This window comes from Sus scrofa, chromosome 13, assembly GCF_000003025.6.
Source record: "Sus scrofa isolate TJ Tabasco breed Duroc chromosome 13, Sscrofa11.1, whole genome shotgun sequence".
Lineage (NCBI taxonomy): Eukaryota > Metazoa > Chordata > Mammalia > Artiodactyla > Suidae > Sus > Sus scrofa.
This window is the reverse complement of record NC_010455.5, coordinates 206,543,862-206,571,389: the sequence shown is the minus strand read 5'-3', so window position 1 is coordinate 206,571,389 and position 27,528 is coordinate 206,543,862. Positions and strand designations below refer to the sequence as shown.

At 47.4% G+C, this 27,528-nt stretch overlaps 1 protein-coding gene across 4 annotated transcripts in view; it reads left to right on the top strand.

Annotated features, from left to right (window-relative positions):
• The window catches only part of HSF2BP (heat shock transcription factor 2 binding protein), an 83,799-nt gene extending 57,762 nt beyond the window's left edge, over positions 1-26,037 (top strand). For 2 of the 4 annotated variants that reach the window (XM_021071073.1, XM_021071074.1), the window contains one exon: positions 25,350-26,037. In XM_021071073.1, the coding sequence (XP_020926732.1) occupies positions 25,350-25,558 (209 nt within the window). In that variant the 3' untranslated portion in view covers positions 25,559-26,037. The remainder of the gene's footprint in view (positions 1-25,349) is intronic. The other 2 variants (XM_021071072.1, XM_005657160.3) reach the window with 1 other exon arrangement.

Below are 27,528 nucleotides of genomic sequence, written 5' to 3'. Positions count from 1 at the left end.
CCGGCAGTCCCGGGGCTGCCGAGGGGCCAGGACGGCGTCTGCCTGCCAGCAGGGCGAGTCCCGGTCTGCCCAGCAGGCTGCCGCTCTGCTCCAGAAAGCCTTGCAACTAGGACCTTGGGGTGGGGGGTGTGCATGCATGTGCATGTGCGCCCATTGGGGAGGGTTCATTTATAGCTTTTATCAGAATTTGAAAAGAGTTTTTTAACTTAAAAAATAAAGGTATTAGGAGCTGTTGCTCCCAAGGTTAACACCGCGGTTCGGGGCTGAGTTGGGAGGTTTGTCGATTGGCATCAGTGCTGAGGGGAGTCGGAGCTTGGAAGGGCGTGCTGAGGTGGCTGGTGTTTTCCAGGCCCTGCGTCCTCCCCTTTAGGGCCCAGGATGCCCGGGGGGATGGAGGCCGCCTCAGGTCAGCTCACTCGCAGCATCTGGGGATGCAGAGCAGGGGGCTAGCGAAGCACTGGACCTTAGGGTGCTCTTCGCAAGCCCAAGGACCCGTCAGAGCAGCCCTGAAACTGCGGGCATGAGAGCAGAGGGCAGGACGTGCAGATGAGCGGGGAAGCCGGGGTGGCCTGCCCCTCGGCGCTCGGCTCAGTACCGGCCACGTCCTTCACGGTCCTTGGCCTCCTGCTCCCTCTGGGCCCCGCGAGTGCAGAGATGCTGAGTCCTGTTCCCTGCCTGATACTCAGCTGCCACCAGCAGCGTGAGGCGGATCAGATTTCTTATAAACAGCATAGAGTTGGACCTTGACTTTTTAAAATTAATAATCTCTGCCTTTTAATCGCAGGATTTTGGTCATTTCTATTTCGTGTAATTATTAATTTGTATGGGTTTAAAGGTCATCTCACTGTTTGTTTTCTGCTTGTCCCGTCTGTTCTTTGTTCTTGTTCCCGTTTCTTTTTTTGGGTTAATTTAGCAGTAGTGTCTGATTCCATTTTATGTCCGTTATTGGCTTATTAGCTATTTTTCTCTCTTTTTTTGGTTTTCCTTTAGCGGTTACACCAGGGTATGAGAGATGTATTTAACTTAGCATAGGCCACTTTCAGAACGTAGCATCCCACGCGTGTACAGGCTGTAAGCTTCCAGCGGTATTCCTTCCCTTTCCATCCGTACGCACTTGTTATACATGTGTTGAAAACCTCAAAATTCATTTTCATTACTTTTGCTTTCAACATTCCCTTTAAAGAGACGGCAGGCGTTCCCATTGTGGCTCTGTGTCCACGAGGACGGGTCCGGCGTGGCTGGGGCTGGGGGGCAGGCGGGCAGCTGCAGCTCCCATTTGATGCCTGGCCCGGGAACCTCCATATGTCGCTGGTGCGGCCCTGACACAAGGGCAAGGAAACAACTTGGACGCCTGGCGGGGCTGAAGACCCATGTCCACGCGCTCGCGTGCACGCAGGCACCTTCTCTTAGATGCCGGTTTCCTCCTGGTGGCATCCTCCTCCTCCCTGACACGCTAACATTCTTGGGGCGCAGCTCTGCTGTGGCGGGGCGCTCCGTGTCTGTGCTCTCACAGGGGCCCCTTCTCCACCGTTCTGGACACGCGGCCCCCCCTCGAGGTGCTCCCCTTCCTTCGGCCCCGCCTGCCTCTGCCCCTGTTGCTTCTGAGAGTCGCTCTGAATCACTGGCCAGGCCCTGGAGTCTCATGTGCCCCATGTGTCTTGCTGTGGTTGTATCTCCCCGATCTGGCAGTGCGCGGGTTGCCTCACGTTTGAGTACTGGGGTCATTAGTGCCTCAGCGTTTGCGCCCCCCTCTGGTCCTTCGAGGAGCCTGGCGCATCGTGATCCTACCCCTCGGGCCATGGGCGCTTGTCTTCCCTTTGGATGTGTTTTCCTCTCTTGTGAGGCCAGCGTTCAACGAAGGCAGTGACAGCATGAGGAAATGTGGTGGCTTCGTGTTTCCCTTGGGCTCGTGGCCATCCCCGGCCCCAGAGCTTGGAGGAGCAGCCTGTCTGTGCCCACACGCCTGCCAGCCCTGCTCCCCACGCTGCGTCAGCGCGGCCCCCCAAAGCCCGTGCCAGCACGGCTTTCCAGAAAAGCAGCCCGGAAGGGAACCCTTGGAAAGCTCTTTCAGGTCAGATGCCAGAGTCCTGCCGCCCTGGGTGCGGCGACATCCTCGTGGCTGAAGAGGCCCAGCAGCCGGCCCCGCTCTCCCGCGCGGGTCACACGCCTCGGCCACGCTCTCCCGCGCTCTGCTTCGCTGCCAGGACCCGGGCTCCGAGTCCAGGAACCTCACCTGCCAGGCCGGTCAGCTAGAGAGACCATGCTTGGGGTCGGCATCTCGGCCCTCTGACCCCAGACTCTCTGCCTGAGCACGTGCACTTTCTCTTGGCCACGCGGGTGTTACGAAGTAAACCGACATTTGCTTTGAGATGACAGTCGTGTGCGGCCTCCCTTCCGTAGACCACAGATGCCATTCCCAGAAGTCTGTTCTCCAGCGGCCTCTCTGTTATGGTGGGTGGCGTCCGCCTGTTGTACTGCATGTTGACGTGAGGTGAAGGGGACTGATCCGGCTGTGAGTCAGGCTCTGCGGCTGTGTCAGAGCTGACCCTTCTGCCACGCAAGTGTATTTTAGAAAAGGAGCTAAGTAACGCTCTTTCCACTTCCCTGTGTGTGTGTGACCTCTTGCCCGCAGTGTGGTGTTGGAAAAGTCGAGAAGTGGTTTGGGGAGGACGGAGGTGAAGCATCGGTGCCCGAGTGTGGTTCAGACACGGATGAGCTGCCGGGAGGGGCTGGGATGCTCCAGTTCGTGCAGGCTGCGGTTTGTGCAGGCTGAAGCTAGAGCGTCTCTGTGGGTTTGGGAGAAGGAAACTTTAGAAATGTGAAGGGGCCTCCTGGGTGAAGAGTCTCCAGTCCCTCTCACGGGCACCTAGTGACTGGATCCATTGTGTCCCCAGGCGCCCACCCCCCAGGCTCCGTCGGGGTGAATAGTACAGACTCATGTTTGTACTTCCTCATCTGTTGTTTGTTAATGGCCCAGAACTATCTTGTTTAAAAAAATCTAACTAGGTAAGAAAGTAGAGGAGTTCCTTTCGTGGCTCAGCGGTTAACGAAACCAACTAGCATCCGTGAGGACGCGGGATCAATTCCTGGCCTCGCTCAGTGGGTTAAGGATCTGGCATTGCCGTGAGCTGTGGTGTAGGTCACAGATGCTGCTTGGATCTCACGTTGCCGTGGCTGTGGCTGTTGCTGTGGCTGGCGGCTGGGGAACCTCCATATGCTGCCAACGCAGCCCTAAAAGACAAAAAAAGAAAGAAAGTAGAAACTAGAGGTTTTCTTTCTCTTTGGTCTTCCACAGAGTGCACTGCTGGGCTGACATCCCTCTGCAGACCCTGCTGCTGAGCTGGGGCTTTACCTGCCCCAGGTGGCTGGTGCCAGGTGCAGGGTGGGCTGCGGCTTGGAGCCCTGGGCATCTCCTGTCTTACAGGTATTCCTTGAGCCCCGAGCTGCACCTTAGGAACAGGGGGTTCACGGTGCACAAGTCGGCGTTCTGCCCTCGGAGCTCGTGGTCGGATGGAGGGACACGACGGCAGGCGGAATGGTGGCGATCCTGCTGGGGCGTGTTTTCCGGACGGGCGTTCTGATCCCTGGAAGTGCCTGTCTTTCACCCTGTGGCTTTTGCGGGCTGTTTTCCGAGGTGGTTGTCCCCAGGGTAAATAGGACCAACGTCAGGGGTGTCCTGGCTGCGTTCTCTCCCCTCTCACCAACCCCCACCCGGCCTTCGACTCCGTAGCCGGTAGGATTGGCTACTGTGTTACTTCATTCTGGTTTGGTTTTCTTTTCTTTCTTTCTTTGTCTTTTTAGGGCTGCACTGGCAGCATATGGAGGTTCCCAGGCTAGGGGTCCAGTTGGAGCTGTAGCTGCCGGCTTACACCACAGCCACAGCAACGCCAGATACACGTTGTGTCTGCGACCTACGCCACAGCTCATGGCAACCCCAGATTCTTAACCCACCGAGCGAGGCCAGGGATCAAACCCGCAACCTCATGGTTCCTCGTCGGATTTGTTTGCATTGAGCCACAACGGGACCTCCAGAAGCTGTTAGTTTGTTCTTTCATTGTTCTTTCTTCCTTCTGATGTTCCGGGATTCTCTCTGTTGAGAGGATTTCCTTTAGCTGTTGTCCCTTGCTTCTTCCTTTAGATTTACAGCAAAGCCGCGGATACTGTACAGAGAGTGGCCCTCACTCAGCGTTGCCCACTGACGGCGGCGCAGTGACGGGAATGAACATGGTACAGCATCGTTACCTCGGCTCCAGCCCTGATTAGAGTTCTTGCCAGTTTTCCCTCTACTCTCTGTTTTCCTTCATAATGGTTTTTATTTTTTCCATCATAGCTGGTTTACAGCGTTCTGTCAGTTTTCTGCTGTGCAGCAAAGTGGCCCAGTCACGCATACATATAGACATTCTTTCTCTCACATTATCAGGCTCCACCATAAGTGACTAGACATAGTTCCCAGTGCTGCACAGCGGGCTCTCATTGCTTCCCATTCCAAAGGCAATCGTTTGCATCTATTAACCCCAAATTCCCAGTCCATCCCACTCCCTCCCCCTCCCCTTTGGCAACCACAAGTCTGTTCTCCAAGTCCACGATTTTCTTTTCTGTGGAAAGGTTCATTTGTGCCTTGTATTAGATTCCAGATATGAGTGATATCATACGGTGTTTGTCTTTCCCTTTCTGACTTACTTCACTCAGGATGAGAGTCTCTAGGTCCGTCCATGTTGCTGCAAATGGCATTAGTTCGTTCTTTTTTACGGCCGAGTAGTGTTTCATTGTGTATATACACCACATCTTCCTCATCGAGTTATCTCTTGATGGGCATTTGGGTTGTTTCCATTGTCTTGGCTGTTGTGAATAGTGCTGCACTGAACATACAGGTGCACAGATCTTTTTCAAGGGCAGTCTTGTCCGGATAGCTGCCCAAGAGTGGGATTGCTGGGTCATACGGTGGTTCTATGTATAGATTTCTAAGGTACCTCCATACTGCTTTCCACAGTGGTTGTACCGACTTACATTCCCACTAACAGTGCAGAAGGGTTCCCTTTTCTCCACACCTGTTCCATCATTTGTTATTGGTCGTTTTGATTTGCATTTCTCTAATAATCAGCGATGTTGAGCATTTTTTCATGTGCTTATTGGCCGTCTGTATACCATCTTTGGAGAAACATCTATTCAGGTCTTTTGCCCATTTTTCCATTGGGTTGTTGGCTTTTTTGCTGTTTAGTTGTGTAAGTTGTTTGTATATTTTAGAGATTGAGCCCTTGTCCGTTGCATCGTTTGAAACTATTTTCTCCCATTCTGTAAGGTGTCTTTTCGTTTTTTTTTTTTATGGTTTCCTTTGCTGTGCAAAAGCTTATAAGTTTGACTAGGTCCCATTGGTTTATTTTTTATTTACTTATTTATTTATTTTTTGGCTTTTTGCCATTTCTTGGGCTGCTCCTGCAGCATATGGAGGTTCCCAGGCTAGGGGTCTAATCGGAGCTGGAGCCACCAGCCTACGCCAGAGCCACAGCAACGCGGGATCCGAGCCGCGTCTGCAACCTACACCACAGCTCACGGCAACGCCGGATCCTCAACCCACTAAGCAAGGGCAGGGATCGAACCCACAAACTCATGGTTCCTAGTCGGATTCGTTAACCACTGCGCCATGACGGGAACTCCCCCATTGGTTTATTTTTGCTTTTATTTCTGTTGCTTTGGGAGACTGACCTGAGAAAACATTTGTAAGGTTGATATCAGAGAATGTTTTGCCTATGTTTTCCTCTAGGAGTTTAATGGTGTCTTGTCTTACATTTAAGTCTTTCAGCCATTTTGAGTTTATTTTTGTGCATGGTGTGAGGGTGTGTTCTAGTTTCATTGATTTACATGCAGCTGTCCAGGTTTTCCAGCAACACTTGCTGAGAAGACTAATCTCCGTTTTCTAAAAACATTTTGTTGAAGAGTTCCTGCTGTGGCTCAGCAGGTTAAGAATCTGACTAGTGTCCACGAGGATGTGGGTTTGAGCCCTCTCCTTGCTCAGTGGGTTAAGGATCTGGCGTTGCTGCAACCTGCAGCGTAGGTCACAGATGCAGCTCAGATCTGGCATTGCTGTGGCTGTGGTGTAGCCTATCGGCCGCGGCTCCCACTCAACTCCTAGCCTGGGAACTTCCATATGCCGCGGGTGCACCCCTAAAAAGACAAAAGACAAAAACCAGTTTTCTTGAGCTGTAACTCACATACCATGAGATTCAACCACTTATGGTGTATGATTCAGCACTTTGTGGTGCGTTCACAGAGCTGTGCAGACATCACCACCGTCTAACTTTAGACTGTCGCCATCACTGCCGATAGCAACCCTGTGCCCATCACAGTCTGTGCCCGTCTCCTTTCCACTCTGCCCCTGGCAGCTGCCACCCTGCTCTCAGTCTCTGTGTTTACCTGTTCTGGCCAGTGCAGAAGTGGGATTTGTGTAACGTGGGGCCTTCTGTGGCAACTTCCGTTCCTTAGCGCGTCTTCCGGGGTCATCAGCGCTGCAGCATTTCGCTGTACCTCACCCCTTGTCTGGGCCAGGTGACAGCCAGCCGCTTGGGTAGCCTCGCCACGCTTTCTCTTCATCCATCACTCGATGGGCATCCTCCCGCTGTTGGGCTGCGGTATGAGTGGTCAAACTAACACTCGTTAGGCGGAGCACAGGTGGCCAGGCGTGAGCTGCGGTTCAGCAACGGACCACAGAGGGCCTGACGCCGAGAAGTTCTTACTCACGGGTCCTGGGAGGGGACAGGGCACCACGAGGGGCCACACGGCAGGTCGGGGCCCAGTGCAGACCGGGAGGCGGGGCCTGGGCCCTTCATGAGGGTCTTTGTGGGGGTCGCTGGCTGGATTGCTCAGTTCAGACCACAGAGGGTTTGGGTGAGCCCCACGGGGTCTCCCCGAGGGGCCCATAAAGGGGGAGGCGCTGGAAGGCGGGGGGACTGCTGATGGCAAGGGACTGACAAGGGCTGACACTCGGGACTCTGCAGGCTGCCGTCCAGGGTGGGTGCCGCGCGAGGGCCAGTGTCGGGTGGAGGTCCCTGTGGGCCGCGGGGCCCTGTGGCGGTAGCAGAGTGGCTGAGCTGCACTCTGGCCGGGCCCCCAGGGAAGGAGCTTCCCTTCCAAGGGCAGCTGCCAGCACGTGGGGCCGGGCTGTCCGCCCCGAGCGGGTGGCGGCAGGTGTGGACAGAGAAGTGCAGAGAAGTGAGCTGCGCTCTGGAAGGCTGGTTCTGAATGATGCGAGTGCTTGTGTGGTCTAGCCAGTCTTTGAGTAGGTCTGCTGGAGACTCTGTCTCTGAATTTTCCTTCATCTCAGAATGTCCTGAATTCCCCTTCATTTTCTGAAGGACTCGGGGTTGACACTTTTTCCTTTCCACATGTGGAAGAGGCTGTGTTGCTTCCCTCTGGCCCCAGGTCTCTGCTGAGCAGTCGAGTCTCCTTGACTTGCTTTCCTCCCATTGGTGTGTCTTGGCCGAGATCTCTTGAGGTCTCTCCCGGTTGCTCTGGGCTCAGCTTCCTCTGTCTGTAGGTTTGTGTCTTTTGCCAACTTGGGTAAAATCTCAGCTGTTACTTCTTAGAGTGTTTTCCAGCCCTGCCGCCTGTCCCACTCTTTCCCGAACTGCAATGACATGGACATTAGATGCTTTTTATGGCCTCACGGACAGAGGCCCTGCTCCTCGTCTTTCTGCTCTGCTTCCTCCGTCGCTCGACTGAGCCTTTCTGTCGCCCTTCCTTCTAGCTCACCGAGTCTCTCCTCTTCCTTCTGCTTTATCTCCTGCCGGGTTTTGAACGGCAGGCACTGTCTTGTTCAGCTCTGACGTCTCCATTTTGTGAAGAAATGTAAGGTGGCACTTCAAAGCCCTCGTCACCCACACCCGCTCTCTCGAAGTCACTGGTGGACATGCCTCCGCCGCCTCCAAGCCCCAGACTGAGCCTCCTACCAGAATGTTCCCGGTCTCAAGTAATGAGGCGCCCATGATGGTTGCAAGATGAGTTGTGTTGCTGTCACCCAGAACGTGCTTAGCTGTGCCCCCCAGAGACACGGTCTGTGTTCTTCTGCTTGTGCAGTGTGGGCGTCTAAGCTGTTTTCCTTTCCCTCGGTCCACGTTCCCTTTAGACGCTGTCACTGAGCTGACAGCGTCACTACATCAGGTCTGGCTGCTCGCCGCTCAAAAATCAATACTTGAGACAGAGACCTGACAGGGAGAAGGGCTGTTTTTAATCCGATTGCCAGCAGTGTGGGGAGAGGGTGGACCCGGAGCCCTCAAAACCGTCTCTGAAGACTGCTCGGCCATGAACGTTTTCAAAGGGAAAAAGGAAGTCGTCTCAGTTAGTCACAGAGACGGGGTCAGAGGCGTCCCCGCCCCCCACCGCGTGCAGGCTTGTGGACTTGGTGTGATCTTTAGAGGGGGTCCTGGTCGCATAGTTTGTCCGTGAGATGACTGCAGGAGCTGGGAGGAGAGAGCTGCTAAGTGTTCTTCATTTTACTCTGGTCATCCTCGGAAGGAACACGTAGGCCAGGCCAGTATCGCGTGACCCAAAGATTGGCGAGGTGCTCGGGGCACAGCCGAGCAGAGCCTGAGGGGCCCTGGTTGGGGGTTAGTGGGGGTTGGTGCCCTGGTTGGGGACGGGGCCTCCCGCAGAGCGCTCGGGCTCTCCAGGAGCTTTCCTTACGGCCATGTCATCGTGAAGGCATGTCTGTGGCGGCACCCTTGGCAGCCTTTGTCTCATTTGTCGCTTCCAGTGGCTGGTTTTCTTTTACGCTTCTTTGATGGCCGCACAGCTATCTTTTCAGCGGCCTAGTTATTTTGTTTGCTCTGAAATGCATTACATCAGCCTTGGCCACATGCAACAGTCTTTTCATTTGTTCAGCAAATATTTATTGTATCAGGGACACAGTGATGAGCAAGGCTGACAAGGCCCTTGACTCCCGGAGCTTTCCGTCCAGCGAGGAGGAGAGAAGGTCATGTAGCAGAATAAACGCTGTTCAGAGACTTAAAATTGGGCGGTGGGTGCGAGGCTGAGCAGGTAGTATCTTTACATTGGGCGGTGGGGGAAGCTTCTCTGAGGAGATAATATCTAAGCTGAAATTTGATTCATTTTTGGGATCTCCACCTCTCTGTTTATATTTCTTTTCTGTTGCATTTTTTTCCATTAGAGCCTATTGTGGGCTGAATTGTTGAAAATTCATAGGTTGAAGCCCTAATCACCACCCCTCCTCCTGCTATCTCAGAATGTGGCGGTATTTGGAAATAGGGCTTTAAAGAGGCAATCAAGTTAAAATGAGGCCTTCCGCTTGGATCCTAGTGCAGTTTGACAGGAGTCCTTCTGTGGAGAAGAGACTGGGACCGAGAGGTTCAGGAGGCGTGGGGGCCGTGAGAAGGACACCTGCCTGACAAGGAGGGAGGCGGCAGGGGCCTCTTCCTGCTGGTGCTGTGATCGCGAACTTTCCGTCTCCTGACAGTGAGAGAATGTCTACTGTTACTACTTGGTGGTGTTTTGTTACGGAGGCGCAAACTGACTAAGATAGAGCCCTTAGGGTATTACTCATAGTTACTTCACATATCCCGTCTGCTAATTCCCAACTCTCTGTCCTAGAGAGTCTGGCTCTGATGCTTCGGTTGTCTTTTCAAACTGTGTACTGTCTTTTCTTTTAGCATGCCTTGTCATTTTTGGTTGAAAGCTGGATGCTGTTTGTTGGGTAATAGGAACTGAGATGAATAAGGCTTCAGCTGAGGTTTTACATTAATCTGCTAGGGCTTAGGCGCTGTTTCATGGAGGCTCCACGTTAGTTTCCTTCTCTCTGCTGGCTCACTTCCTCTTCATAGGAGCATCTATTATTTGATATTGGGCCTCTTTCTTTTCTTCTATTTTCCATCTCTTTGGTTTATTTTTAAATTTTTTATTAAATGTTATATGGTGAAGATAAACAAGCTTGAATAAATGGAAATATAAATTCTTGTTTGCCTGAGAAGAATCTATATTGTAAAGCTGATATTTTGCCTCAACATGCCAAATAAAAATACCAACAGGGTAAGTCCTCGCCACAGCACTCGGAGAAGAAAAAGAAATAAAAGTTACCCGATTAGGAAGTTCCCGTCATGGCTCAGCGGAAACGAATCTGACTAGGAACCATGAGGTTGCGAGTTCGATCCCTGGCCTTGCTCAGTGGGTTAAGGATCCGGCGTTGCCGTGAGCTGTGGTGTAAATTACAGACGAGGCTCAGATCCCGAGTTGCTGTGGCTCTGGTGTAGGCCACCAGCTATAGATCTGATTCAACCCCTAGCCTGGGAACCTCCATATACCGCGGGAAGCAGCCCTAGAAAAGGCAAAAAGACAAAAAAAAAAAAAAAAAAAAAAAAAGGATCCTGCATTGCCATGGCTGTGGTGTAGGCCGGCAGCCGCAGCTCTGATTGGCCCCCTAGCCTAGGAACCTCCATATGCCACGGGCACGGCCCTAAAAAGACAAAAAGACACACACACACACAAAAGGTACCCAATCAGGAAAGGAAGAAGTTAAAGCTGTCGCTGTTTGCAGATGGCATGATATGAAGGATAGAAGACAGGATAGAAAATCCTAAAGACACCACCAGAACACTGCTGAAGCTCATCAGTGAGGTTGGTAAAGTTGCAGAACACAAAACTAATGTACAGAAATTGTTGTATTTCTGTACAGGGAACTATCAGAAAGTGAAATTGAGGAAGAATCCCATTTACAGTCCTATCAAAAAAGAATAAAATACCTAGGACTAAATCTAACTAGGAGATTAAAAGACCTGCTCACTGAAAACTGTAAGACATTGATGAAAGACACTGAAGACGCCCCTGATGGGAATGATATACCGTGTTCGTGGATTGGAAGAGTTAATATTGTTAAAATGACCGTGCTACCCACGGCAGTCTACACATGCAGTGCAACCCCCATCACAACGGTGATGTCATTTACAGAATTAGAACAAATACATTTTGAATGGAAACACAAAAGACCCTGAATAGCCAACACCATCCTGAGAAAGAACGGAGCTGGAAGAATCATATTCCCTGACTTCAGACTATACTACAGAGCTACAATAACCAAAACAGTATGGCACTGCCACAAGACAGGCACATTAATGGAACAGAATAGAGAGCCCAGAAATAAACCCACACACTTATGGTCAGCTTTTCTGTGACAAAGGAGGAATGAGTGTACACTAGGGACAAGAGAGCCCCTTCAGTAAGTGATGCTGGGAAAACTGGATGGACTGTAAAAGAGTGAAATTAGAATATTTTCTTACACCATATACAAAAATGAACTTAAACTGGATGAAACACCCAAATTTAAGACTGGAAACCATAAAACTCCTAGAAGAAGATGAGGCAGAACTCTCTTTGACGTAAATAGTAGCAATATGTGTGTTGTGTGTGTGTGTGTATCCTGTCTCCTGTGGCAAAGGAACAAAAGCAAAAAAATCTGAATGGTACCTAATTAAACTTAAAAGATTTTTCTCAGGAAAGGAAGCATCAGCAAAAAGAAAAAAACAGTCTGTTGAATGGGAGAAAATATTTGCAAGTGATATTACCTATAAGGGATTAATATCCAAAACATACAAACAGCTCGTACAACTCAATATCAAAAACAAACAACCCAATTAAAAAAAGATGGGCACAAGACCTGAATAGACCTTTTTCCAAAGAAGACATTCAGATGGGCAGTAGGCACATGAAAAGATGCTCAGCATTGCTAATCATCAGTTAAAAGCAAACCCACAGTGAGCTGTCACCTCACATCTGTCCCAATGGCTATTACCAAAAAGACCACAAGTAACAGATGGTGGCAAAGATGTGGAGAAACGGGAACTCTTATGCGCTTGGTGGGAAAGGAAAGTGACGCAGCCACAGCGGAGCGCCTCAGAAACAGAATAGAACCACCACCTGTGACCCAGCGGTTTCACTCCTGGGTATGTGTCTAAGGAAAACAAAACCACTAATTCAAACACGTATGTGCACCTCAGTGTTCCTAACATCAGTATTTACAATGGCCAAGCCGTGGAAGCCCCCGGAGTGGGCGTCCACCGATGGATGTGGTGCCTCATACGTACGGGGACAGGACGCGGCCTAAAGAGGAACGAAGTGTTGCCATTTGCGACAGCATGGATGGAGCTGGAGGGTATTATGCTTCGTGCAGTCAAGTCGGACGGAGAAAGACACGTACTCGTGATCAGTAACACGTGGAACCTAAAAAAGTGAAACCAGTGGTACAATGAAATAGAAACAGACTCACAGATAGAAGGAAAAACTAGCAGTTATCAGTGGGGAGAGGGAAGAGGGTAGGGGTGAGATACGGGGGGAGGGCTTAAGAGGTGCAAACTACTGAGTATGAAATAAATAAGTTACAAGGATAGACTGTACATCCTGGTGATACAGCCCGTATTTTGTAACAACTTTACATGGAAAACAATCTATAAAATTTGAACCATTATGTTGTACACCTGAAACTAACATAATATTGTGAATCAACTGTGTACCTCAACACCAAAAAAGAACCAACACTGGGGAAATACCAGGAGGAATTTTTTCTCTAAAAGACATTTGCTTGTTTTATTTTTTATTGCTTTATAACATCATGCAAGTTTCCCGGGTACAAATTCATACGTGGATTTCTGCGTACACTACCGTGTGCCCACAACCAGAAGTTTAGTTTCCTTCTGTCACCACACAGGTGACCCTCTTCTCCCATTTGGCGCCTCCTCCACTAACCACTCCTCTGTTCTCGGCATCTTTGTGTTTGTTTTTGTTTCGTTGGGAGTTGTTCATTTAAAAAGTTCCATATAAGAGAAATCACACAGTATTTGTCTTTGACTTATTTCACTTAGTGTAATACTTGCACGGTCCATCTGTGTTGTCTTAAATGGCAAAATTTCATCTTTTTTATGACTGTTAGTCTGTTGCGTGTATATTCCACATCTTCTTGATCCATTCGTCCGGTGACGGGTGCTTGGGTTGTTTCCCCGTCGTGGCTGCTGTAAATACTGCCGTGATGAGGATAGGAGTGCAGATACCATTTCAAAGTGGTGTTTTCCTATTCCTTTTCTTTTCTTTCTTTCTTTTTCTTTTTTTTTTTTTTTTTTTTTTGGTCTTTTGTCTTTTTAGGGCCACACCCATGGCATATGGAGGTTACAGGCCGGGATCAAATTGGAGCTGTAGCTGCCGGCCTACACCACAGCCACAGCAACGCTGGATCCGAGCTGAATCTTCAATCTACACCGCAGCTCATGGCAACGCCGGATCCTTAACCCACCAAGTAAGGCCAGGGATCAAACCTGCATCCTCATGGATCCTAGTCAGGTTCGTTAACCACTGGGCCGCGACGGGAACTCCGTGTTTTCCTGTTCTTTGGCTAGATACCCAGAAGTGGGAATAGCTGGAATATGTGGCAGTTCTGTTCTTAATTTTCTGAGGAACCTTCGTGCTGTTTGCACGGTGGCTGCACCAGTTTACATCTCCACCAACCGAGCCTGAAGACTCCTGTTCTCCAGGTCCTCACCAGCACGCACTTCTTGCCTTGTTGATAACAGCCGTTGTAATAAGGCTTGAGTCGATAGCTCGTTGTGGTTTTGATTTGCATTTCCCTCATGGTCATGCTGAACATCTTTTCACGTGCCTACTGGTCATTTGTATGTCTTCTTGGGAAGAAGGTCGCATCAGCTCCTCTGCCCACTTTTTAATCAAGTCTGTGTGTGTGTGTGTGTGTGTGTGTGTGTGTGTGTGTGTGTGATTGAGTTATATGAGGTATATATTTTGGAGATGATTGGATATGTACTTTGCAAATATCTTGAGTTATATGAGGTATATATATTTGGAGACTTATTGGATATATGCTTTGCAAATATCTTCTCCCACTTGGTTGGTTGTCCTTTCTTTTCCTTGCTGTGCAGAAGTTTTTAGTTTGATGTAGTCCCATTTTTTTGTTGTTGTTGTTTTGGCTGCTTCCAAGCATGCAGAAGTTCCTGGGCCAGGGACTGAACCTGTGCCACAGCTGTAACCAGAGCCACAGCAGTGATAATGCCATGAGGGAACTCCAGTCCCATTTGTTTATTTTTGCTTTTATTTTTTTGCCTGAGGAGACATAATCAAAAAGATATTGCTAAGACGGATGTCAAAGAACATACTGCCTTTTTTTTTTTCTAGGAGTTTTATGGTTTCCATTCTTCGATTAGAATCTTTAATTCATTTCGAATTGATTTTTTATGTGTTGTGTGAGACAGGGGTCTAGTTTCATTCTTTTGCAGATAGCTGCTCAATTTATTTATTTATTTATTTATTTTTTTTTATGGTCATATATGTGGCATATGGAAGTTTCCAAGCTAGGGGTCCAATCAGAGCAGCAGCTGCCAGCCTACACCACAGCCACAGCAATGCCAGATCCACCACATCTGCAACTTACACCACAGGTCATGGCAATGCTGGATCCTTAACCCACTGAGCAAGGCCAGGGATCAAACCTGCAGCCTCATGGTTCCTAGTTGGATTCGTTTCTGCAGTGCCATGACAGGAACTCCTTTCGTGGTATGTTCTTTGCTCCTTTGTCATAAATTAATTTTCTGTATTATGTGTGGGTTTATTTCTGGGCTCTCAGTTATGTTCCATTGATTTATGCGTCTGATTTTCTGCCAAAGCCATACTGTTTTGATTACTGTAGCTTTGTAATATAATTTGAAACCAGAGAATGTGATACTTCCATCTTTTTCTCAGGATTGCTTTAGTTATTCAGGATCTTTTGTGGTTCCATGTAAATTTTAGGATTGTTTGTCCTATTTATGTGAAAAATGCCATTGGGATTTTGGTAGGAGTTGTATCAAATCAGTCCATTGCTTTAGGTAATATGGGCGTTTGTACAGTGTGTACCATTCCAATCTCCGAGCATAGTTTATCTTCCCATTTCTGTGTGTCACCTTCAGTTTCCTTCATCAGAGTCTTACAGCTTTCAGTGTATAGGTCTTTCACCTCCTGGGTTAAATTTATTTCTAGGCGTTTTATTCTTTGTGATGCAGTTCTAAATGGGATTGTTTTCTTAGTTTCTTTTTCTGATAGTATGTTGTTAGTGTAAAGAAACAACAGTTTTATGTCAATTTTGTACTTTTTTTATTTCTAATCGTTCTTTTTTGTGGAATCTTTAGGATTTTCTATATAGAAAATCATGTGTCTGCAAAATGCGTCAGGTTCACTTCTTCCTTTCCAATTTGGATGGCTTTTCTTTTCGTTTCTTACCTAATTGCTCTGGCTAGGACTTCCAGTACTGTGTTGAAGAGGAATGGTGAGAGTGGGCATTCTTGTCTTATGCCTGATCTGGGGTAGCTTGCAGTTTTTCCCTGTTGAGTATGACGTTAGCTGTGAGTTTATCATATATGACCTTTATTTTGCTGAGTTACGTTCCTTCTCTGCCCAGTTTATTGAGAGCTTTTACCATAAACGGATGTTGAATCTTGTCAGGTGCTCTGTCTGGATCCACTGAGATGATCATATGATTTTTATTTTTCATTTTATTAACGGTATGTATCACATGGATGGATTTGTAGATGTAGACGTTGGCTGTTCTCGCATCCCTGGAATAATCCCACTTGATCATGGCATATGACCCTTTTCTTGCATTTGGTTTGCTAATTTATTGAGGATTTTTGCATCTGTGTTTATCAGAGAATGTTATTGGCTTGTGGTTTTCTCTGACTTTGTTATTAGGGTAATGCCAGCATCATACAGTGAGTTAGTAAGGATGCTTCCTTCCTCCTCAGTTTTGGGGAAGAGTTTGCATAGATAAAAAGATAACAAAAGATCTGCTTGTTAGTGCCACTTGTGAGAGATTTCCTCTGTTCTCTTTTCCATATGCCTGTTGAAGTCTTCATCTGTACTCTCATGCATTTAATTTCCAACTGGCTTTTTTGGAATTAAAAAAAAATAGCATCCCATTCTTGCTTAATTGATGATCGGGCTTTTTAAGGAAATCTCCTTGGGGAAAAGATTAATGAAGTTAAAAAAAGTTTTCTTCTCATTGCACATTCTCTCTTTTGCCCTCCTTTTGTTTTTGTTGAAAATGACGGTTATCTTTTTCTCAGGGCTCTGGAAATGCATGGTTGTCTGCTTGTAATTGAGGGTGGGATTCACAGTGCTGATTGGAAGCCCTGCGCGTGGGGGCGGGGGGGCATGCGAGTGTTGCTGTCCTGGGAGCTGGCTCAGCCAGTAGCTGGGAACCCACAAGTCAGTATCTTTAGGTGTTTCTTCTTGAGTTGCTCACATTGCCCAGAGAAGGCTCAGCCCATCTCCAGTCTGTAGTATAAAGGTCTGGAAACGGAGTAGGGGAAGAAGGAGCATTTTAGAATTTGTGGGTATGTTTCAACTTAATCCAGTGTGTTTTCCAGACAGAACCCCCGTCTTCAATTGTGCCTGATGCCCCCTGTTCCAGAGGTTCTTTAAAAATCCACTCCCAGTCCTCTAGGAAAGGAGTTATTACTTAGAGGCAGAGGGTAAGAAGGGGGTCCAGGGATTTAATGGCTTCCTCTTTCCAAAAGTCGCATTTATTGAGTTGCAGTTCACACGGAGTGAAATTCACTTTTTAGTAGAGTGTTCTGCACCTTTTGACAAATGCACACACCCTGTAACCACCATCAAAAGGCATTCGACAGTTCCATCACCTCAAGATGCTCTCTGGGATCCACTGTCAGTCAGCCCCTGGAAACCTTGGAACTCCTGGTTCCCAGGCCCTGGCAACCTCTAATCTGTTCTGTGTTCCCGTGGTTTTACCAGTTCCAGAATTGTATATATAAAGAGAATCACAAAGTATTTAGATTTTTAAGTCTGGCTTTCTTCCTTAACGTTAGTCATTTGAGATTCGTCATGTTTTGGGTGTATCAGTTACTGATTTCTTTTGTTGTTCTTCTCCTGTCTGGAGGAGTCATGGTCTTTTTATTCATTCATCTATTGAAGAAAATTTGGGTTATTTCTAGGTTTTGGCAACTATGAGCAAAGACACTGTCAATAAAATATTTGAAAAAATACTTAACCAAAGAAGTTCCTTGTTTCTGCATATATGTTCAGTTTTCCAGCACCATTTGTTGAAAAGGCCATTCTTTCTGGGTTGAATTGCAGTTACACTTTTGTTGTGATTTAACAGAACTGTGATCTGTTTCTGGACTCCATAATTCTGTTTCACTTACATCTATTCCCTTCACCAATACTACACTGTAAATTTTTCTTCCTTTCTTTTTTTTTTTTTTTTTTTTTAGGGCCACACCCACAGCATATGGAGGTTCCCAGGCTAGAGGTTGAATCAGAGCTGCAGCTGCCGGCCTGCACCACAGCCACAGCAATGCGGGATCCGAGCCGTGTCTGTGACTTACACCACAGCTCATGGCATCGCTGGATGCTTAACCCACTGAGTGAGGTAAGAGATCAAACCAGCATCCTCATGGATACGAGTCGGATTCATTAACCACTGAGCCATGACGAGAACTTGTAAATATCTATTCTTCACGAAATACTGTTCTTTTTACGTCTTACTGGATCCACCTTGCTAGTGGTTTGCCTGGGATTTTATATCTGTGCTCACCAAGGATACTTTTTTTTTAAATTTTTTTATTTGAGGAGTGTGCACATATTCCATAATTATTTTTAATTACAACAATAATAAAAACTCCATTAATGAAGCAAATCTTGTTAGAAGCTAATTAAGAAAACTTGGTAGAATTCAAGTTGGAAACAGTTTGAATTGACAATTCTGAGTGCATAGTGATAAGAAACTATCTATCATACAGTAATTAAAGAACATTTTAAATCTTACCCTTCAGCTGTATCTTCATAGCTCTTTTATAATTGTAGGTAACTAGCTAGTTAACTAATTCCAAAGCAAATATATTCATCACTGTATACAATTTTCTTTTCATGTTCAATAATATCTAGTGATTGGTTTGCATGGTTTAGGAAGAATGCCTGTTTTTTTTTTTTTTGTCTTTTTGTCTTTGTTGTTGTTGTTGTTGTTGTTGTTGTTGTTGTTGTTGTTGTTGTTGTTGCTATTTCTTGGGCCCCTCCCCCGGCATATGGAGGTTCCCAGGCCAGGGGTCCAATCGGAGCTGTAGCCACTGGCCTACACCAGAGCCACAGCAACGCGGGATCCGAGCCGCGTCTGCAACCTACACCACAGCTCACGGCAACGCCGGATCGTTAACCCACTGAGCAAGGGCAGGGACCGAACCCGCAACCTCATGGTTCCTAGTCGGATTCGTTAACCACTGCGCCACGACGGGAACTCCAAGAATGCCTGTTCTTAAAAATTTTTTTTTTCAAAATAAAATACATATATTTAAACACAATTACATTCACACAGATTATTATATCATGGATCTTAAGAAACATATTAAGTGACTCCCTTTGGATAAGTGGAATGGAAAATATGCTGAGACAAATAGGAAACTTATTCTATACTTTATCCCATTTTGTATGGCTTTCATCTTTACTATTTAGTATTATCTATTACATTTCAATTTTTCTTTAAAAATTAGCATTATATTAAAATTGTGTGTATTATGCAACTAAAATTTATAAAGAAGAAAGTCTTATATACCATTAAATATTTTATATAGAATAATAAAAAGAATAACTTAACTGTAAGAATAACAAAAATAATACACCCTCTGAAAATAAGTAAAATATAAAATGCATAAGTTGGTTAAAAAACAGTGTAACTATATAAATATGTCCTCACAATTTGTTACATTATATTGATTCTTCAATAAAGGCATTATACCATTCTAGGTGATGTGATAAACAAGACATTATAGACTTTACATTGTACCATGGAGAGAAATGGTTATTAATAATGCAATTGTAGAACTATATTATTAATTGTACAGTTGCATTATTTAATTATAATTATCATAAATTCTTCGATGTAGAGGAAATCAGAATCAGATCTAAGGAGACTCCAGCATTCCAAGAATGATGTCAAATGACCCCCTTCATGGTGGATTATGCACTTATTTACTATGAGATATGTTTCTTCTTCAGAGATTCCTTGTTTGTGTATCAATTGTAGGTTTTTGGTTTGCAGTCATTCTGAAGTTTTGATATGAGTCTATATGTATACGAGATTGTTTTAAGTTGTTGTTCTCTTAATTGCAAGTTCATCTGCAGTGTTCTGCATTTGTACCCACCTCTTCTCATCATTTCTGATTTTGGTGGTATAATCATGCATGGATGATTTTGTATCTTTACTGTATATATACCTTTACTGGTGAGCCTTGTCATTTGTGGAATTTTTGTTTCCTGTTGCTGGTGTTTTCTTTTCTGCCTAGAGAAGTTCCTTTAGTATTTGTTGTAAGGCTGGTTTAGTGTTGCTGAATTCTCTCAACTTTTGCTTATCTGTGAAGGTTTTGATTTCTCCTTCAAATCTAAATGAGAGCCTTGCTGGGTAGAGTAATCTTGGTTGGAGGTTTTTTCCTTTCATCACGTTAAGTATATCATGCCACTCCCTTCTGGCCTGCAAGGTTTCTGCTGAAAAATCTGCCGATAACCTTATTGGGGTTCCCTTGTATGTTACTTGTTTCTTTTCCCTAGCTGCTTTCAAGATTTTCTCTTTGTCTTTAGTTTTGGTCAGTTTGATTAATATGTGTCTTGGTGTGTTCCTCCTTGGGTTTATTTTATATGGTACTTGTTGTGCTTCCTGGATTTGAGTGAGTGGTTCCTTTCCCATGTGAGGGAAGTTTTCGGCTATTATCTCTTGGAATATTTTTTCTGTCCCCTTCTCTCTCTCTCTTCTCCTTCTGGCACCCCTATAATACGGATGTTGGTGCATTTAACGTTGTCCCAGAGTTCTCTGAGACTCTCTTCATTTGTTTTCAATCTTTTTTCTCTTTTCTGTTCTGCATCCGTAATTTCCACTAATCTGTCCTCTACCTCGCTTATTCGTTCTCTGCCTCCTGTATTCTGCTGTTAGCTGCTTCTAGTGAATTTTTTATTTCAGTTATTGTATTTTGCATCTCTTCTTCTTTTTTTTTTAAATGATTGCCAACAATGGATTATTTATTTATTTATTTATTTTATTTGTCTTTTTGCTATTTCTTGGGCCGCTCCTGTGGCATATGGAGGTTCCCAGGCTAGGGGTCTAATCGGAGCTGTAGCCACTGGCCTACGCCAGAGCCACAGCAACGCTGGATCCGAGCCACGTCTGCAACCTACACCACAGCTCACGGCAACGCCGGATCCTTAACCCACTGAGCAAGGGCAGGGACCGAACCCGCGACCTCATGGTTCCTAGTCGGATTCGTTAACCACTGCTCCACCACGGGAACTCTTGCATCTCTTCTTGTTTAAGTTTTATATCTTGTATCTCTTTGCTCGGTGTTTCCTGTAAATTATCCATCTTTGCCTCCAGTTTATTCCCAATGTCTTGCATCATCTTCAGCATCAACAGTCTAAAGTCTTTTTCCTGGAGGATAAGAATCTCCTCATCGCTTAGCTGATTTTCTGGGTTTTTCCTTTTTCCCTCATCTGAGTTATAGTTCTCTGTCTTTTCATTTTTATAGGTTTTTGGTGTGGTGACCTTTTTACAGATAAAAGAGTTGTAGCCTCTCTTACTTCTGAAGTCTGTCCCCCTTGTGGCTGAAGTCAGTATGGGGGGCTTGCTGTAGGCTTCCTGATGGGAGGGGCTGATGCCTGCCCCCTGGTAGGTGGAGCCGATTCTAATCCCTCTGGTGGGTGGGGCTTAGTCTCTGGATGGGATTAGAGGCAGCTGTGTGCCTGGGGGGTCTTTAGGCAGCCTGTTTACTGAGGGGTGGGGCTGTGATCCCACCTGGGTTGTTGTTTGCCCTGGGGCTTCTCAGCCCTGACTGACTGATGGGTGGGGCCAGATTTTCCCAAAATGGCCCCCTCCAGGGAAAGGCCGCTGCTGAGTATTCCCAAGAGTTTTGCCTTCAATGTCCCTCCCTCACAACAAGCCACGTTCACCCCTGTTTTCCCAGATGTCCTCCAAGAACCGCAGTCAGGTTTGACCCAGATTCCCTTGGAGACTTTGCTTTGCCCTGGGACCCAGTGCACGTGAACGTCTGTCTGCGCCTTTTAAGATCAGGGTTTCTGTTTCCCCCAATCCCGTGGACCTCCTGCGCACAAGCCCCACTGGCCTTCAATGCCAGATGCTCCGGGGCTCTTTCTCCCAGTGCCAGGTCCCTGCACGTGAGGGTTTGATGTGGGGCTCAGACCTCCCACTCCTGGAGGTGAGTCTGTGTGAACCAGTTAGTTTCCAGTCCGTGGGGCTTCCCACCCGGGAGGTATGGGGTTGCTCATATCACGAAATGCCCCTCCTACCTCCTGATGTGGCCTCCTCCTTCTCTTCTGGAGTCGGGTGTCTTTTTAAGGTTTCCGGTCCATTTGGGTGGGGACTGCTCAGCTTTTAGTTGTGAATTTGGTTGTTGTTGGAGGGAGTTGAGCTCCAGCCCTTCTGTCCCGCCACCTTCATCCCCCTCTGGGCCCTCACCAGGGTCCTGACCTTTGCCTGTAGTCTCTGCCCACTGCCGGTCTTGAACTCCGAAAGTTGACTTAGTTCTTCCTTTTCTATGTTTTGAAGACTTATGTAGAATTACTGTTACTTCTTCTTTAAATATTTGATGGAGTTTGCCAGTGGAGCCCTTTGAGTGTAGATTTTTTTTTAAATAGTTGGAACATTTTAAACTACAAACTCAGTTTCTCTAATAGATACAGGATTGTTTAGGTGATCTTTCTTTTTTTTTTTTTTTTTTTAGGAATCTTAGTATTTTACGTTTTCCAAGGAATTTGTCCATTCCACCCACGTTGTAAAATTAACGGGCACAGATTTGTTCATAGTATTTCCTTATTAGTTCTTTAGTGTCTGTGGGCTCTGTGGTGATGTCTCCTCTTTGATTTCCACATGTATAATTTGTGTCTGTCTTTTCTTCCACCCTCCGTTCCTTGTTTAGCTTGGCTAGAGTTTTATCAATTTTATATGTTTTTAAAAACAGGTCTGGCTTTTGGGTTTATTGGGTTTTTTGTCCTTGTTTATATTGATTTCTGCTCTTTATTATTATTGCTTTCCTTTGAAATGTTTTGGGTTGATTTTTTATTTTTTTTAAGGTGAAAGCTAAGGCAACTAATTTGAGACCTTTATTCTTTTCCAATATGAGCATTCAGGGCTATAAGTTCCCCTAATAAGCAGATTTAACTGCATCTGCACATTATTGTAATGTTTTCATTTCATTCACAGCATTTTCTAGCTTTCCTTGTGCCTTCCTTCTTAATCCACAGATTGTTTACAAGTGTATCATTTTCCTTCTGAATACTTGGAGATTTTTTTCACATCTTTTCCTGTTACTTATTTTGTATTTCTGTTTTTTTCTGTGATTGTGAATTTCTCTTATTTCTGACCTTATTCCTTGTGATCATAGAATACTTTGAATTCTCTCAAATGTGTATTTGGTCAAATTGGTTGATAGTGTTGTTTAGGGATTCTATGTATTTTTACTGATTTTCTTTCTTCTTTTTTAAAAATCAGTAATGAAAATAGGAGTATTAAAGTTTCCAAGTCCAATTGTGAATTCATTTGCAGTTGGATTTCTACCAGATTTTGCTTTTTTCCCGGGAAGTTCTGTTGTTCGGTACAATCACAGTTGCGACTGTTATGTCTTTGGTGCGTGGGCCTCGTTATAATTACGTGGTGCGTGCTCCTCCGTATCCACTGTAATGTTCTTCTGTTCTGAAGTCCTTGTCTGGACTCTCTTTTTTCTGGCCACGCCTGTGGCATGTGGAGGTTCTGGGCCAGGGATTGAAGTGACAGTGTTGGATCCTTAATCTGCTGTGCCACCTGGAAACTCCTGCAGTGTTTCCGTGACATATTTTTTTATGTTCTTTCACTTTTCATCTGTCTTTATATTTATCTGGGGTGTTTTATAGACAACGTATAATTGGGTCTTGATGTGTTTTGAGTTCTCTGTCTTTTAATCATATGTCTATAGAGTTTTCATCTAATGTGTATGGGAAAAATATAGAAATATTTCTAGTTTCTTTTTTCCTGTTTTTTGTCTGCTACTGGATTGAGTTTTTAATATTCTATTTTATCTGCACTGTTAGCTTATCATTTACAGTTTAAAAACTTTGTGTTTCACTTAGGGTTTACAAGACAGTGTTTAACTACAATTAATTATTAGTGTTATTAATTATTAGCAGTTAATTAAAGATTTCTAATTAAAACATTAAAATCTTTATAAACAATTTATAATGCTTCAAGTACACTCTAAGAACCCCTAAAACAATGTCTTCCCGTCTGTTTAATCTTATTTATTTCAGATTCCCTTTCTAATGGTTTCTGCGTCTGCCCAGGATATCTCTGAGTCGGGCTCGGTGGGTTACTTTATTCCTTCAGTAGGCTTGTCGTTTCCTGGCATTGTCCTTGTCATTTCGGATTGGCTTTTGGGTGCTGTGTGTAGGGCAGTGGAGCAGAGTCAGCAAACTTCCTGTAAAGAGCCAGGTAGTAAAAGCACTTGGAGGGTCACAGTGGCTTCTAGTGCCGGTTATTCTTCTGTTTTGTTCTCTTTTCTTTTCTTTTAAAATATCCCTTTAAGGAGTTCCCGTCGTGGCTCAGTGGTTAACGAATCCAACTAGGAGCCATGAGGTTGCGGCTTTGACCCCTGGCCTTGTTCAGTGGGTTAAGGATCCAGCGGTGCCGCGAGCTGTGGTGTAGGTCGCAGACAGGTTCGGATCCCGTGTTGCTGTGGCTCTGGCGGAGGCCGGCAGCTGTGGCTCCGATTGGATGGACCCCTAGCCTTGGAACCTCCATATGCCGCGAGAGCGGCCCAAGAAATGGCAAAAAAAGACAAAAAAAAAAAAAATATATATATATCCCTTTAAAATATGAGAATCCCGCTTCGCTCACAGCTTGTGCAGAAACCCGCCGGGCTGCATGTGGCCTTGGGGCCGCCGTGCGCCAGGCGTGCAGGGGAGGCTGCGGCGCGCACCTCCTGATCTGCTGGCCACGGCCTGGGTGGCCTGTGGTTTGGGTTTTATCGTCGCTGCGTTCCCTTCTGTGCGCTGCTGGTTTCACATCATCCCCTGCCTTGTGCGGGGTGAGGATGGAGCTGTCCGAGCCCTTTCTCAGCTGCGGGCCCTCCCCTTGCGGCTGTGCCCCTCCCCTTGCGGCTGTGCCCCTCCCCTTGCGGCTGTGCCCCTCCCCTTGCGGCTGTGCCCCTCCCCTTGCGGCTGTGCCCCTCCCCTTGCGGCTGTGCCCCTCCCCTTGCGGCTGTGCCCCTCCCCTTGCGGCTGTGCCCCTCCCCTTGCGGCTGTGCCCCTCCCCTTGCGGCTGTGCCCCTCTTTTGTCCCCTCCGCCCTCGCCCCTCCCGGCCCTCCCGCCCCCGCCACAGGCTGCTGGGTGGCTCAGGCTGGGACGGAGGGAGGGAGGGCTCTGCCCTTTGGGGCGCATCCATCCATCCATCTGGCGGGGCCCTCGGTGGCCCCGCCCTCCTCCCCGCGCCTTCCGCTCTGCCCCCTGTCTTTGGCAGTTTTTGTGCCAGAGAAAGTCTCCTTCACTCCCCCAAATAGGAGGCCCTCAGGTAGAGCCGGGATTTTTCTGCTTCTCCATCTGCACTCTGCCCTGGGCCGGGAGGGGCTCGGGGCCGTTCCCTCTGCGGCTTTGGTCCCTCTCTTTCCGTCCACTCACCTCTTCAAAGGTTCTTAAGGCATCGTGCTAAGAAAGAGGTGTTGGTTTTGAGCCAGGACGGTACCTGATCCAGGAGTGACCTACAGCCTATTGAGGCCCCAGCAGAGGGCCTGGTGGGGACGAGTGGACCGGCCCTGGTCAAGGGCTAGAGCCTGCGTCCGGGTCTCTGGGTACAGCTGCCCTTAGTGGTTGCACAGCGGCCACGGGGCTCCCGGGCGCTGCAGCTCTGGGGCATTCACGCGGGAAAGGGACGCAGCCCTGAGTGATGCAGCCTGTGACTTAGTGGGACTCGGTGGCCCTGGAGAGAGGCCGTTCCTGTTGTGGGCAGGGATTTGCTGCGCTGGAGGGAAGAAGAAGTAACACCTTTGAAATGGCCAGAAGTGGACAGAGTTACCACGGACACCTGGAACGGCCTCAGGTTTTCAGTTGAGCGTTTTACAGTTCCCTGGCTGTGAGGAGTAATATTTGAAGATGGGGTGTGACTGAGTTTTGTCACGTTCCTCTGACGAGCTAGGCTTTCACATCAAGAAGTGACACTGTCGTGGGTTGGTGCACGCTTTCCTCAACAGTCACCTCTGTCGTTCAGAATGGCCAGGAGCCCTTGCCCCAGCCCCTGCAGGGCTTGTTCTAAGCACACGTGTCCCCTCTCTTCCCCTAGATCCGGATGCAGAGGTGTGTCTTCATGTTCTGAGACTCGTCCAGTCTGTGGTTCTGGAGCCAGAAGTCTTCTCCAAGTCAGCCTCGGAGCTGCGCAGCTCGCTGCCCCTGCAGCGTATCCTGGCCATGTCCAAGAGCCGCAACCCCCGCCTGCAGAGCGTGGCCCACGAGCTCCTGGAGGACCTCCGTGCTCTGGAGCGCGACGCCTAGGGCGCTCGGGGGCCCGTCTTCTCCCAGGCCCCCGCTCTGTGTTCGGAACCACCAGCCAGTGCCGTGTGTCCCAGATGGCACGGTGGGGGTGACTAGAGGTGGGTGCGGATGGATACGTGTCTGTGCAGCTTCCTGCTGGAGGGGGCTTGGTCACTTTGCCCCAGGGGAGCCTGAGAAGGGGTCCCGTCTGCGAAGGCCCAGGTCAGCCCCCCCCCCAAGGAGGCCTGCCCAGCTCGCCTTCTGCTGCTCAGGGACCTCAGACGGCCGCTCCTCCTTCAACGCCACCCACCCTCCTGGTCAGCAGGTTCCTGAGATACCTTTTCTTGGAAAGCAATTCATTCTTTCTCTAATAACCATAATTAATCTCCCCCAATCCAAGTTGACTTTTAAACCTTTGGCAAACCTGCTATTTCAATGACTGGACATTTGAATTCTATGTTTTGGTGCTTCTTTTTTGAATAAAGAATGTCAGAAGGGCCACAGGTGTGCCACAGCTGTTGTTTTCTGGAATGTGAACCTCGTGTGGGGAGTCATTGTTTACACGGTGTACGCCTCTTGGCGTTATTCTGGGCCCTTTGGCTGTGGACTCAGAAGTCCAGGTTTTCATGAAACAGCCTCACGGATCAGAGCCTGGGCGGTTGCTTGAGGGTCTCTCAATGGCACACACAGGCGGGCACCACGCGCTCCCTCCCCATGTGTCCCCTCCTCTGCAGCAAGGCCCCGGCAGAAGCCGCCCACGTCTCACGGGCACGGCAGCACCGCCTGCTCCTCTCTGGGACCTGCGGGCTCTCGGGCTCGGGCGTCCCATCAGAGCAAAAGCAAATGCAGGCCTCGCTTTCTGAGGTGCCACCTACTTTGGTGCACTGCCCCTGCTCTGCGCGCTGGTTAGAATAACTTCATTTTTCTTGTAAGTAGATTTTTATGGACAACATGCAGTTTGTGCCTGAAGCTGAGTGGAGGGCCTTACGGGGAGGGCATAGTTGCTGGAGTCTCACGAGCTGACCTGCTGTGGGATCTGGCTCATCCTGACCAGAGAAAGGTCATAAAAGGCCATTCACAGAGGCAGCGATGGGTCCATCTGTGGGTCCTGATTGTTGGTAAATAAATTGAGGACAGCGTGTTTTGTGCTTTTCCTCGCATGGCATCATCTTTCTGGATATTTGTTTGATAAGGTAATGGGAGATAAGCTAGCATGATTAGTCTGTGCTGCTTCTAGAAATGCAGTCTTTTTCCTGCCAAAGACGGGATCAGTGGCATATAGAGAAAAATGAAACAGGGCCAAACCCACGGATGTGTGTAGTTGAGCTAATTAGTAGGTGGATGTGATGAAGAAGGATAAGTTTTTTCCTCCCAGTTTGAAAGTGCTAAGGATAGCCAGAGTGTTTATGAAAGTACCTTCAAGAAGAAACATGTCAGATACATATTTTGAAAGCATTTCACAGAAAAATACTGAAGCCCAGTTTTTAGGCATGACTGGCCTTTCTACTGTCTTTGCTCTTCTTCTGAAGGTCAAGGAAAAAACATGGGTTCTTCAATTTCTTACATCAAAAGATGTAAAGAACACTCAGTTCTTAAAATTAATTAATTAATGCCACTGTTCAAGGCATGTGGAAGTTCCCAGGCCACGGATTGAACCCACGCCACAGCAGTGACAACGCCAGATCCTTAACCTGCTAGGCCACCAGAGAACTCTGAAGACCCAGTTTAAAAAGTGTGCATAGGAGTTCCCGTGTGGCTCAGCGGGTTAAGGGTCTGGTGTTGTTACCACACTGCATGAGTTTGATGCCTGGCCAGGAAACTTGCGCATGCCGTGGGTGCGGCCCCCCCCCCAGAAAGTATGCATAAAAGCAGGTATGTGGCAGTGTCAGAGTTCTCTTGTATTTGTTCTTTTTCTTTTTAGGGTTGCATCCACGGCATATGGAGGTTCCCAGGCTAGGGGTCCCATCAGAGCTACAACCACAGCCAAGGCA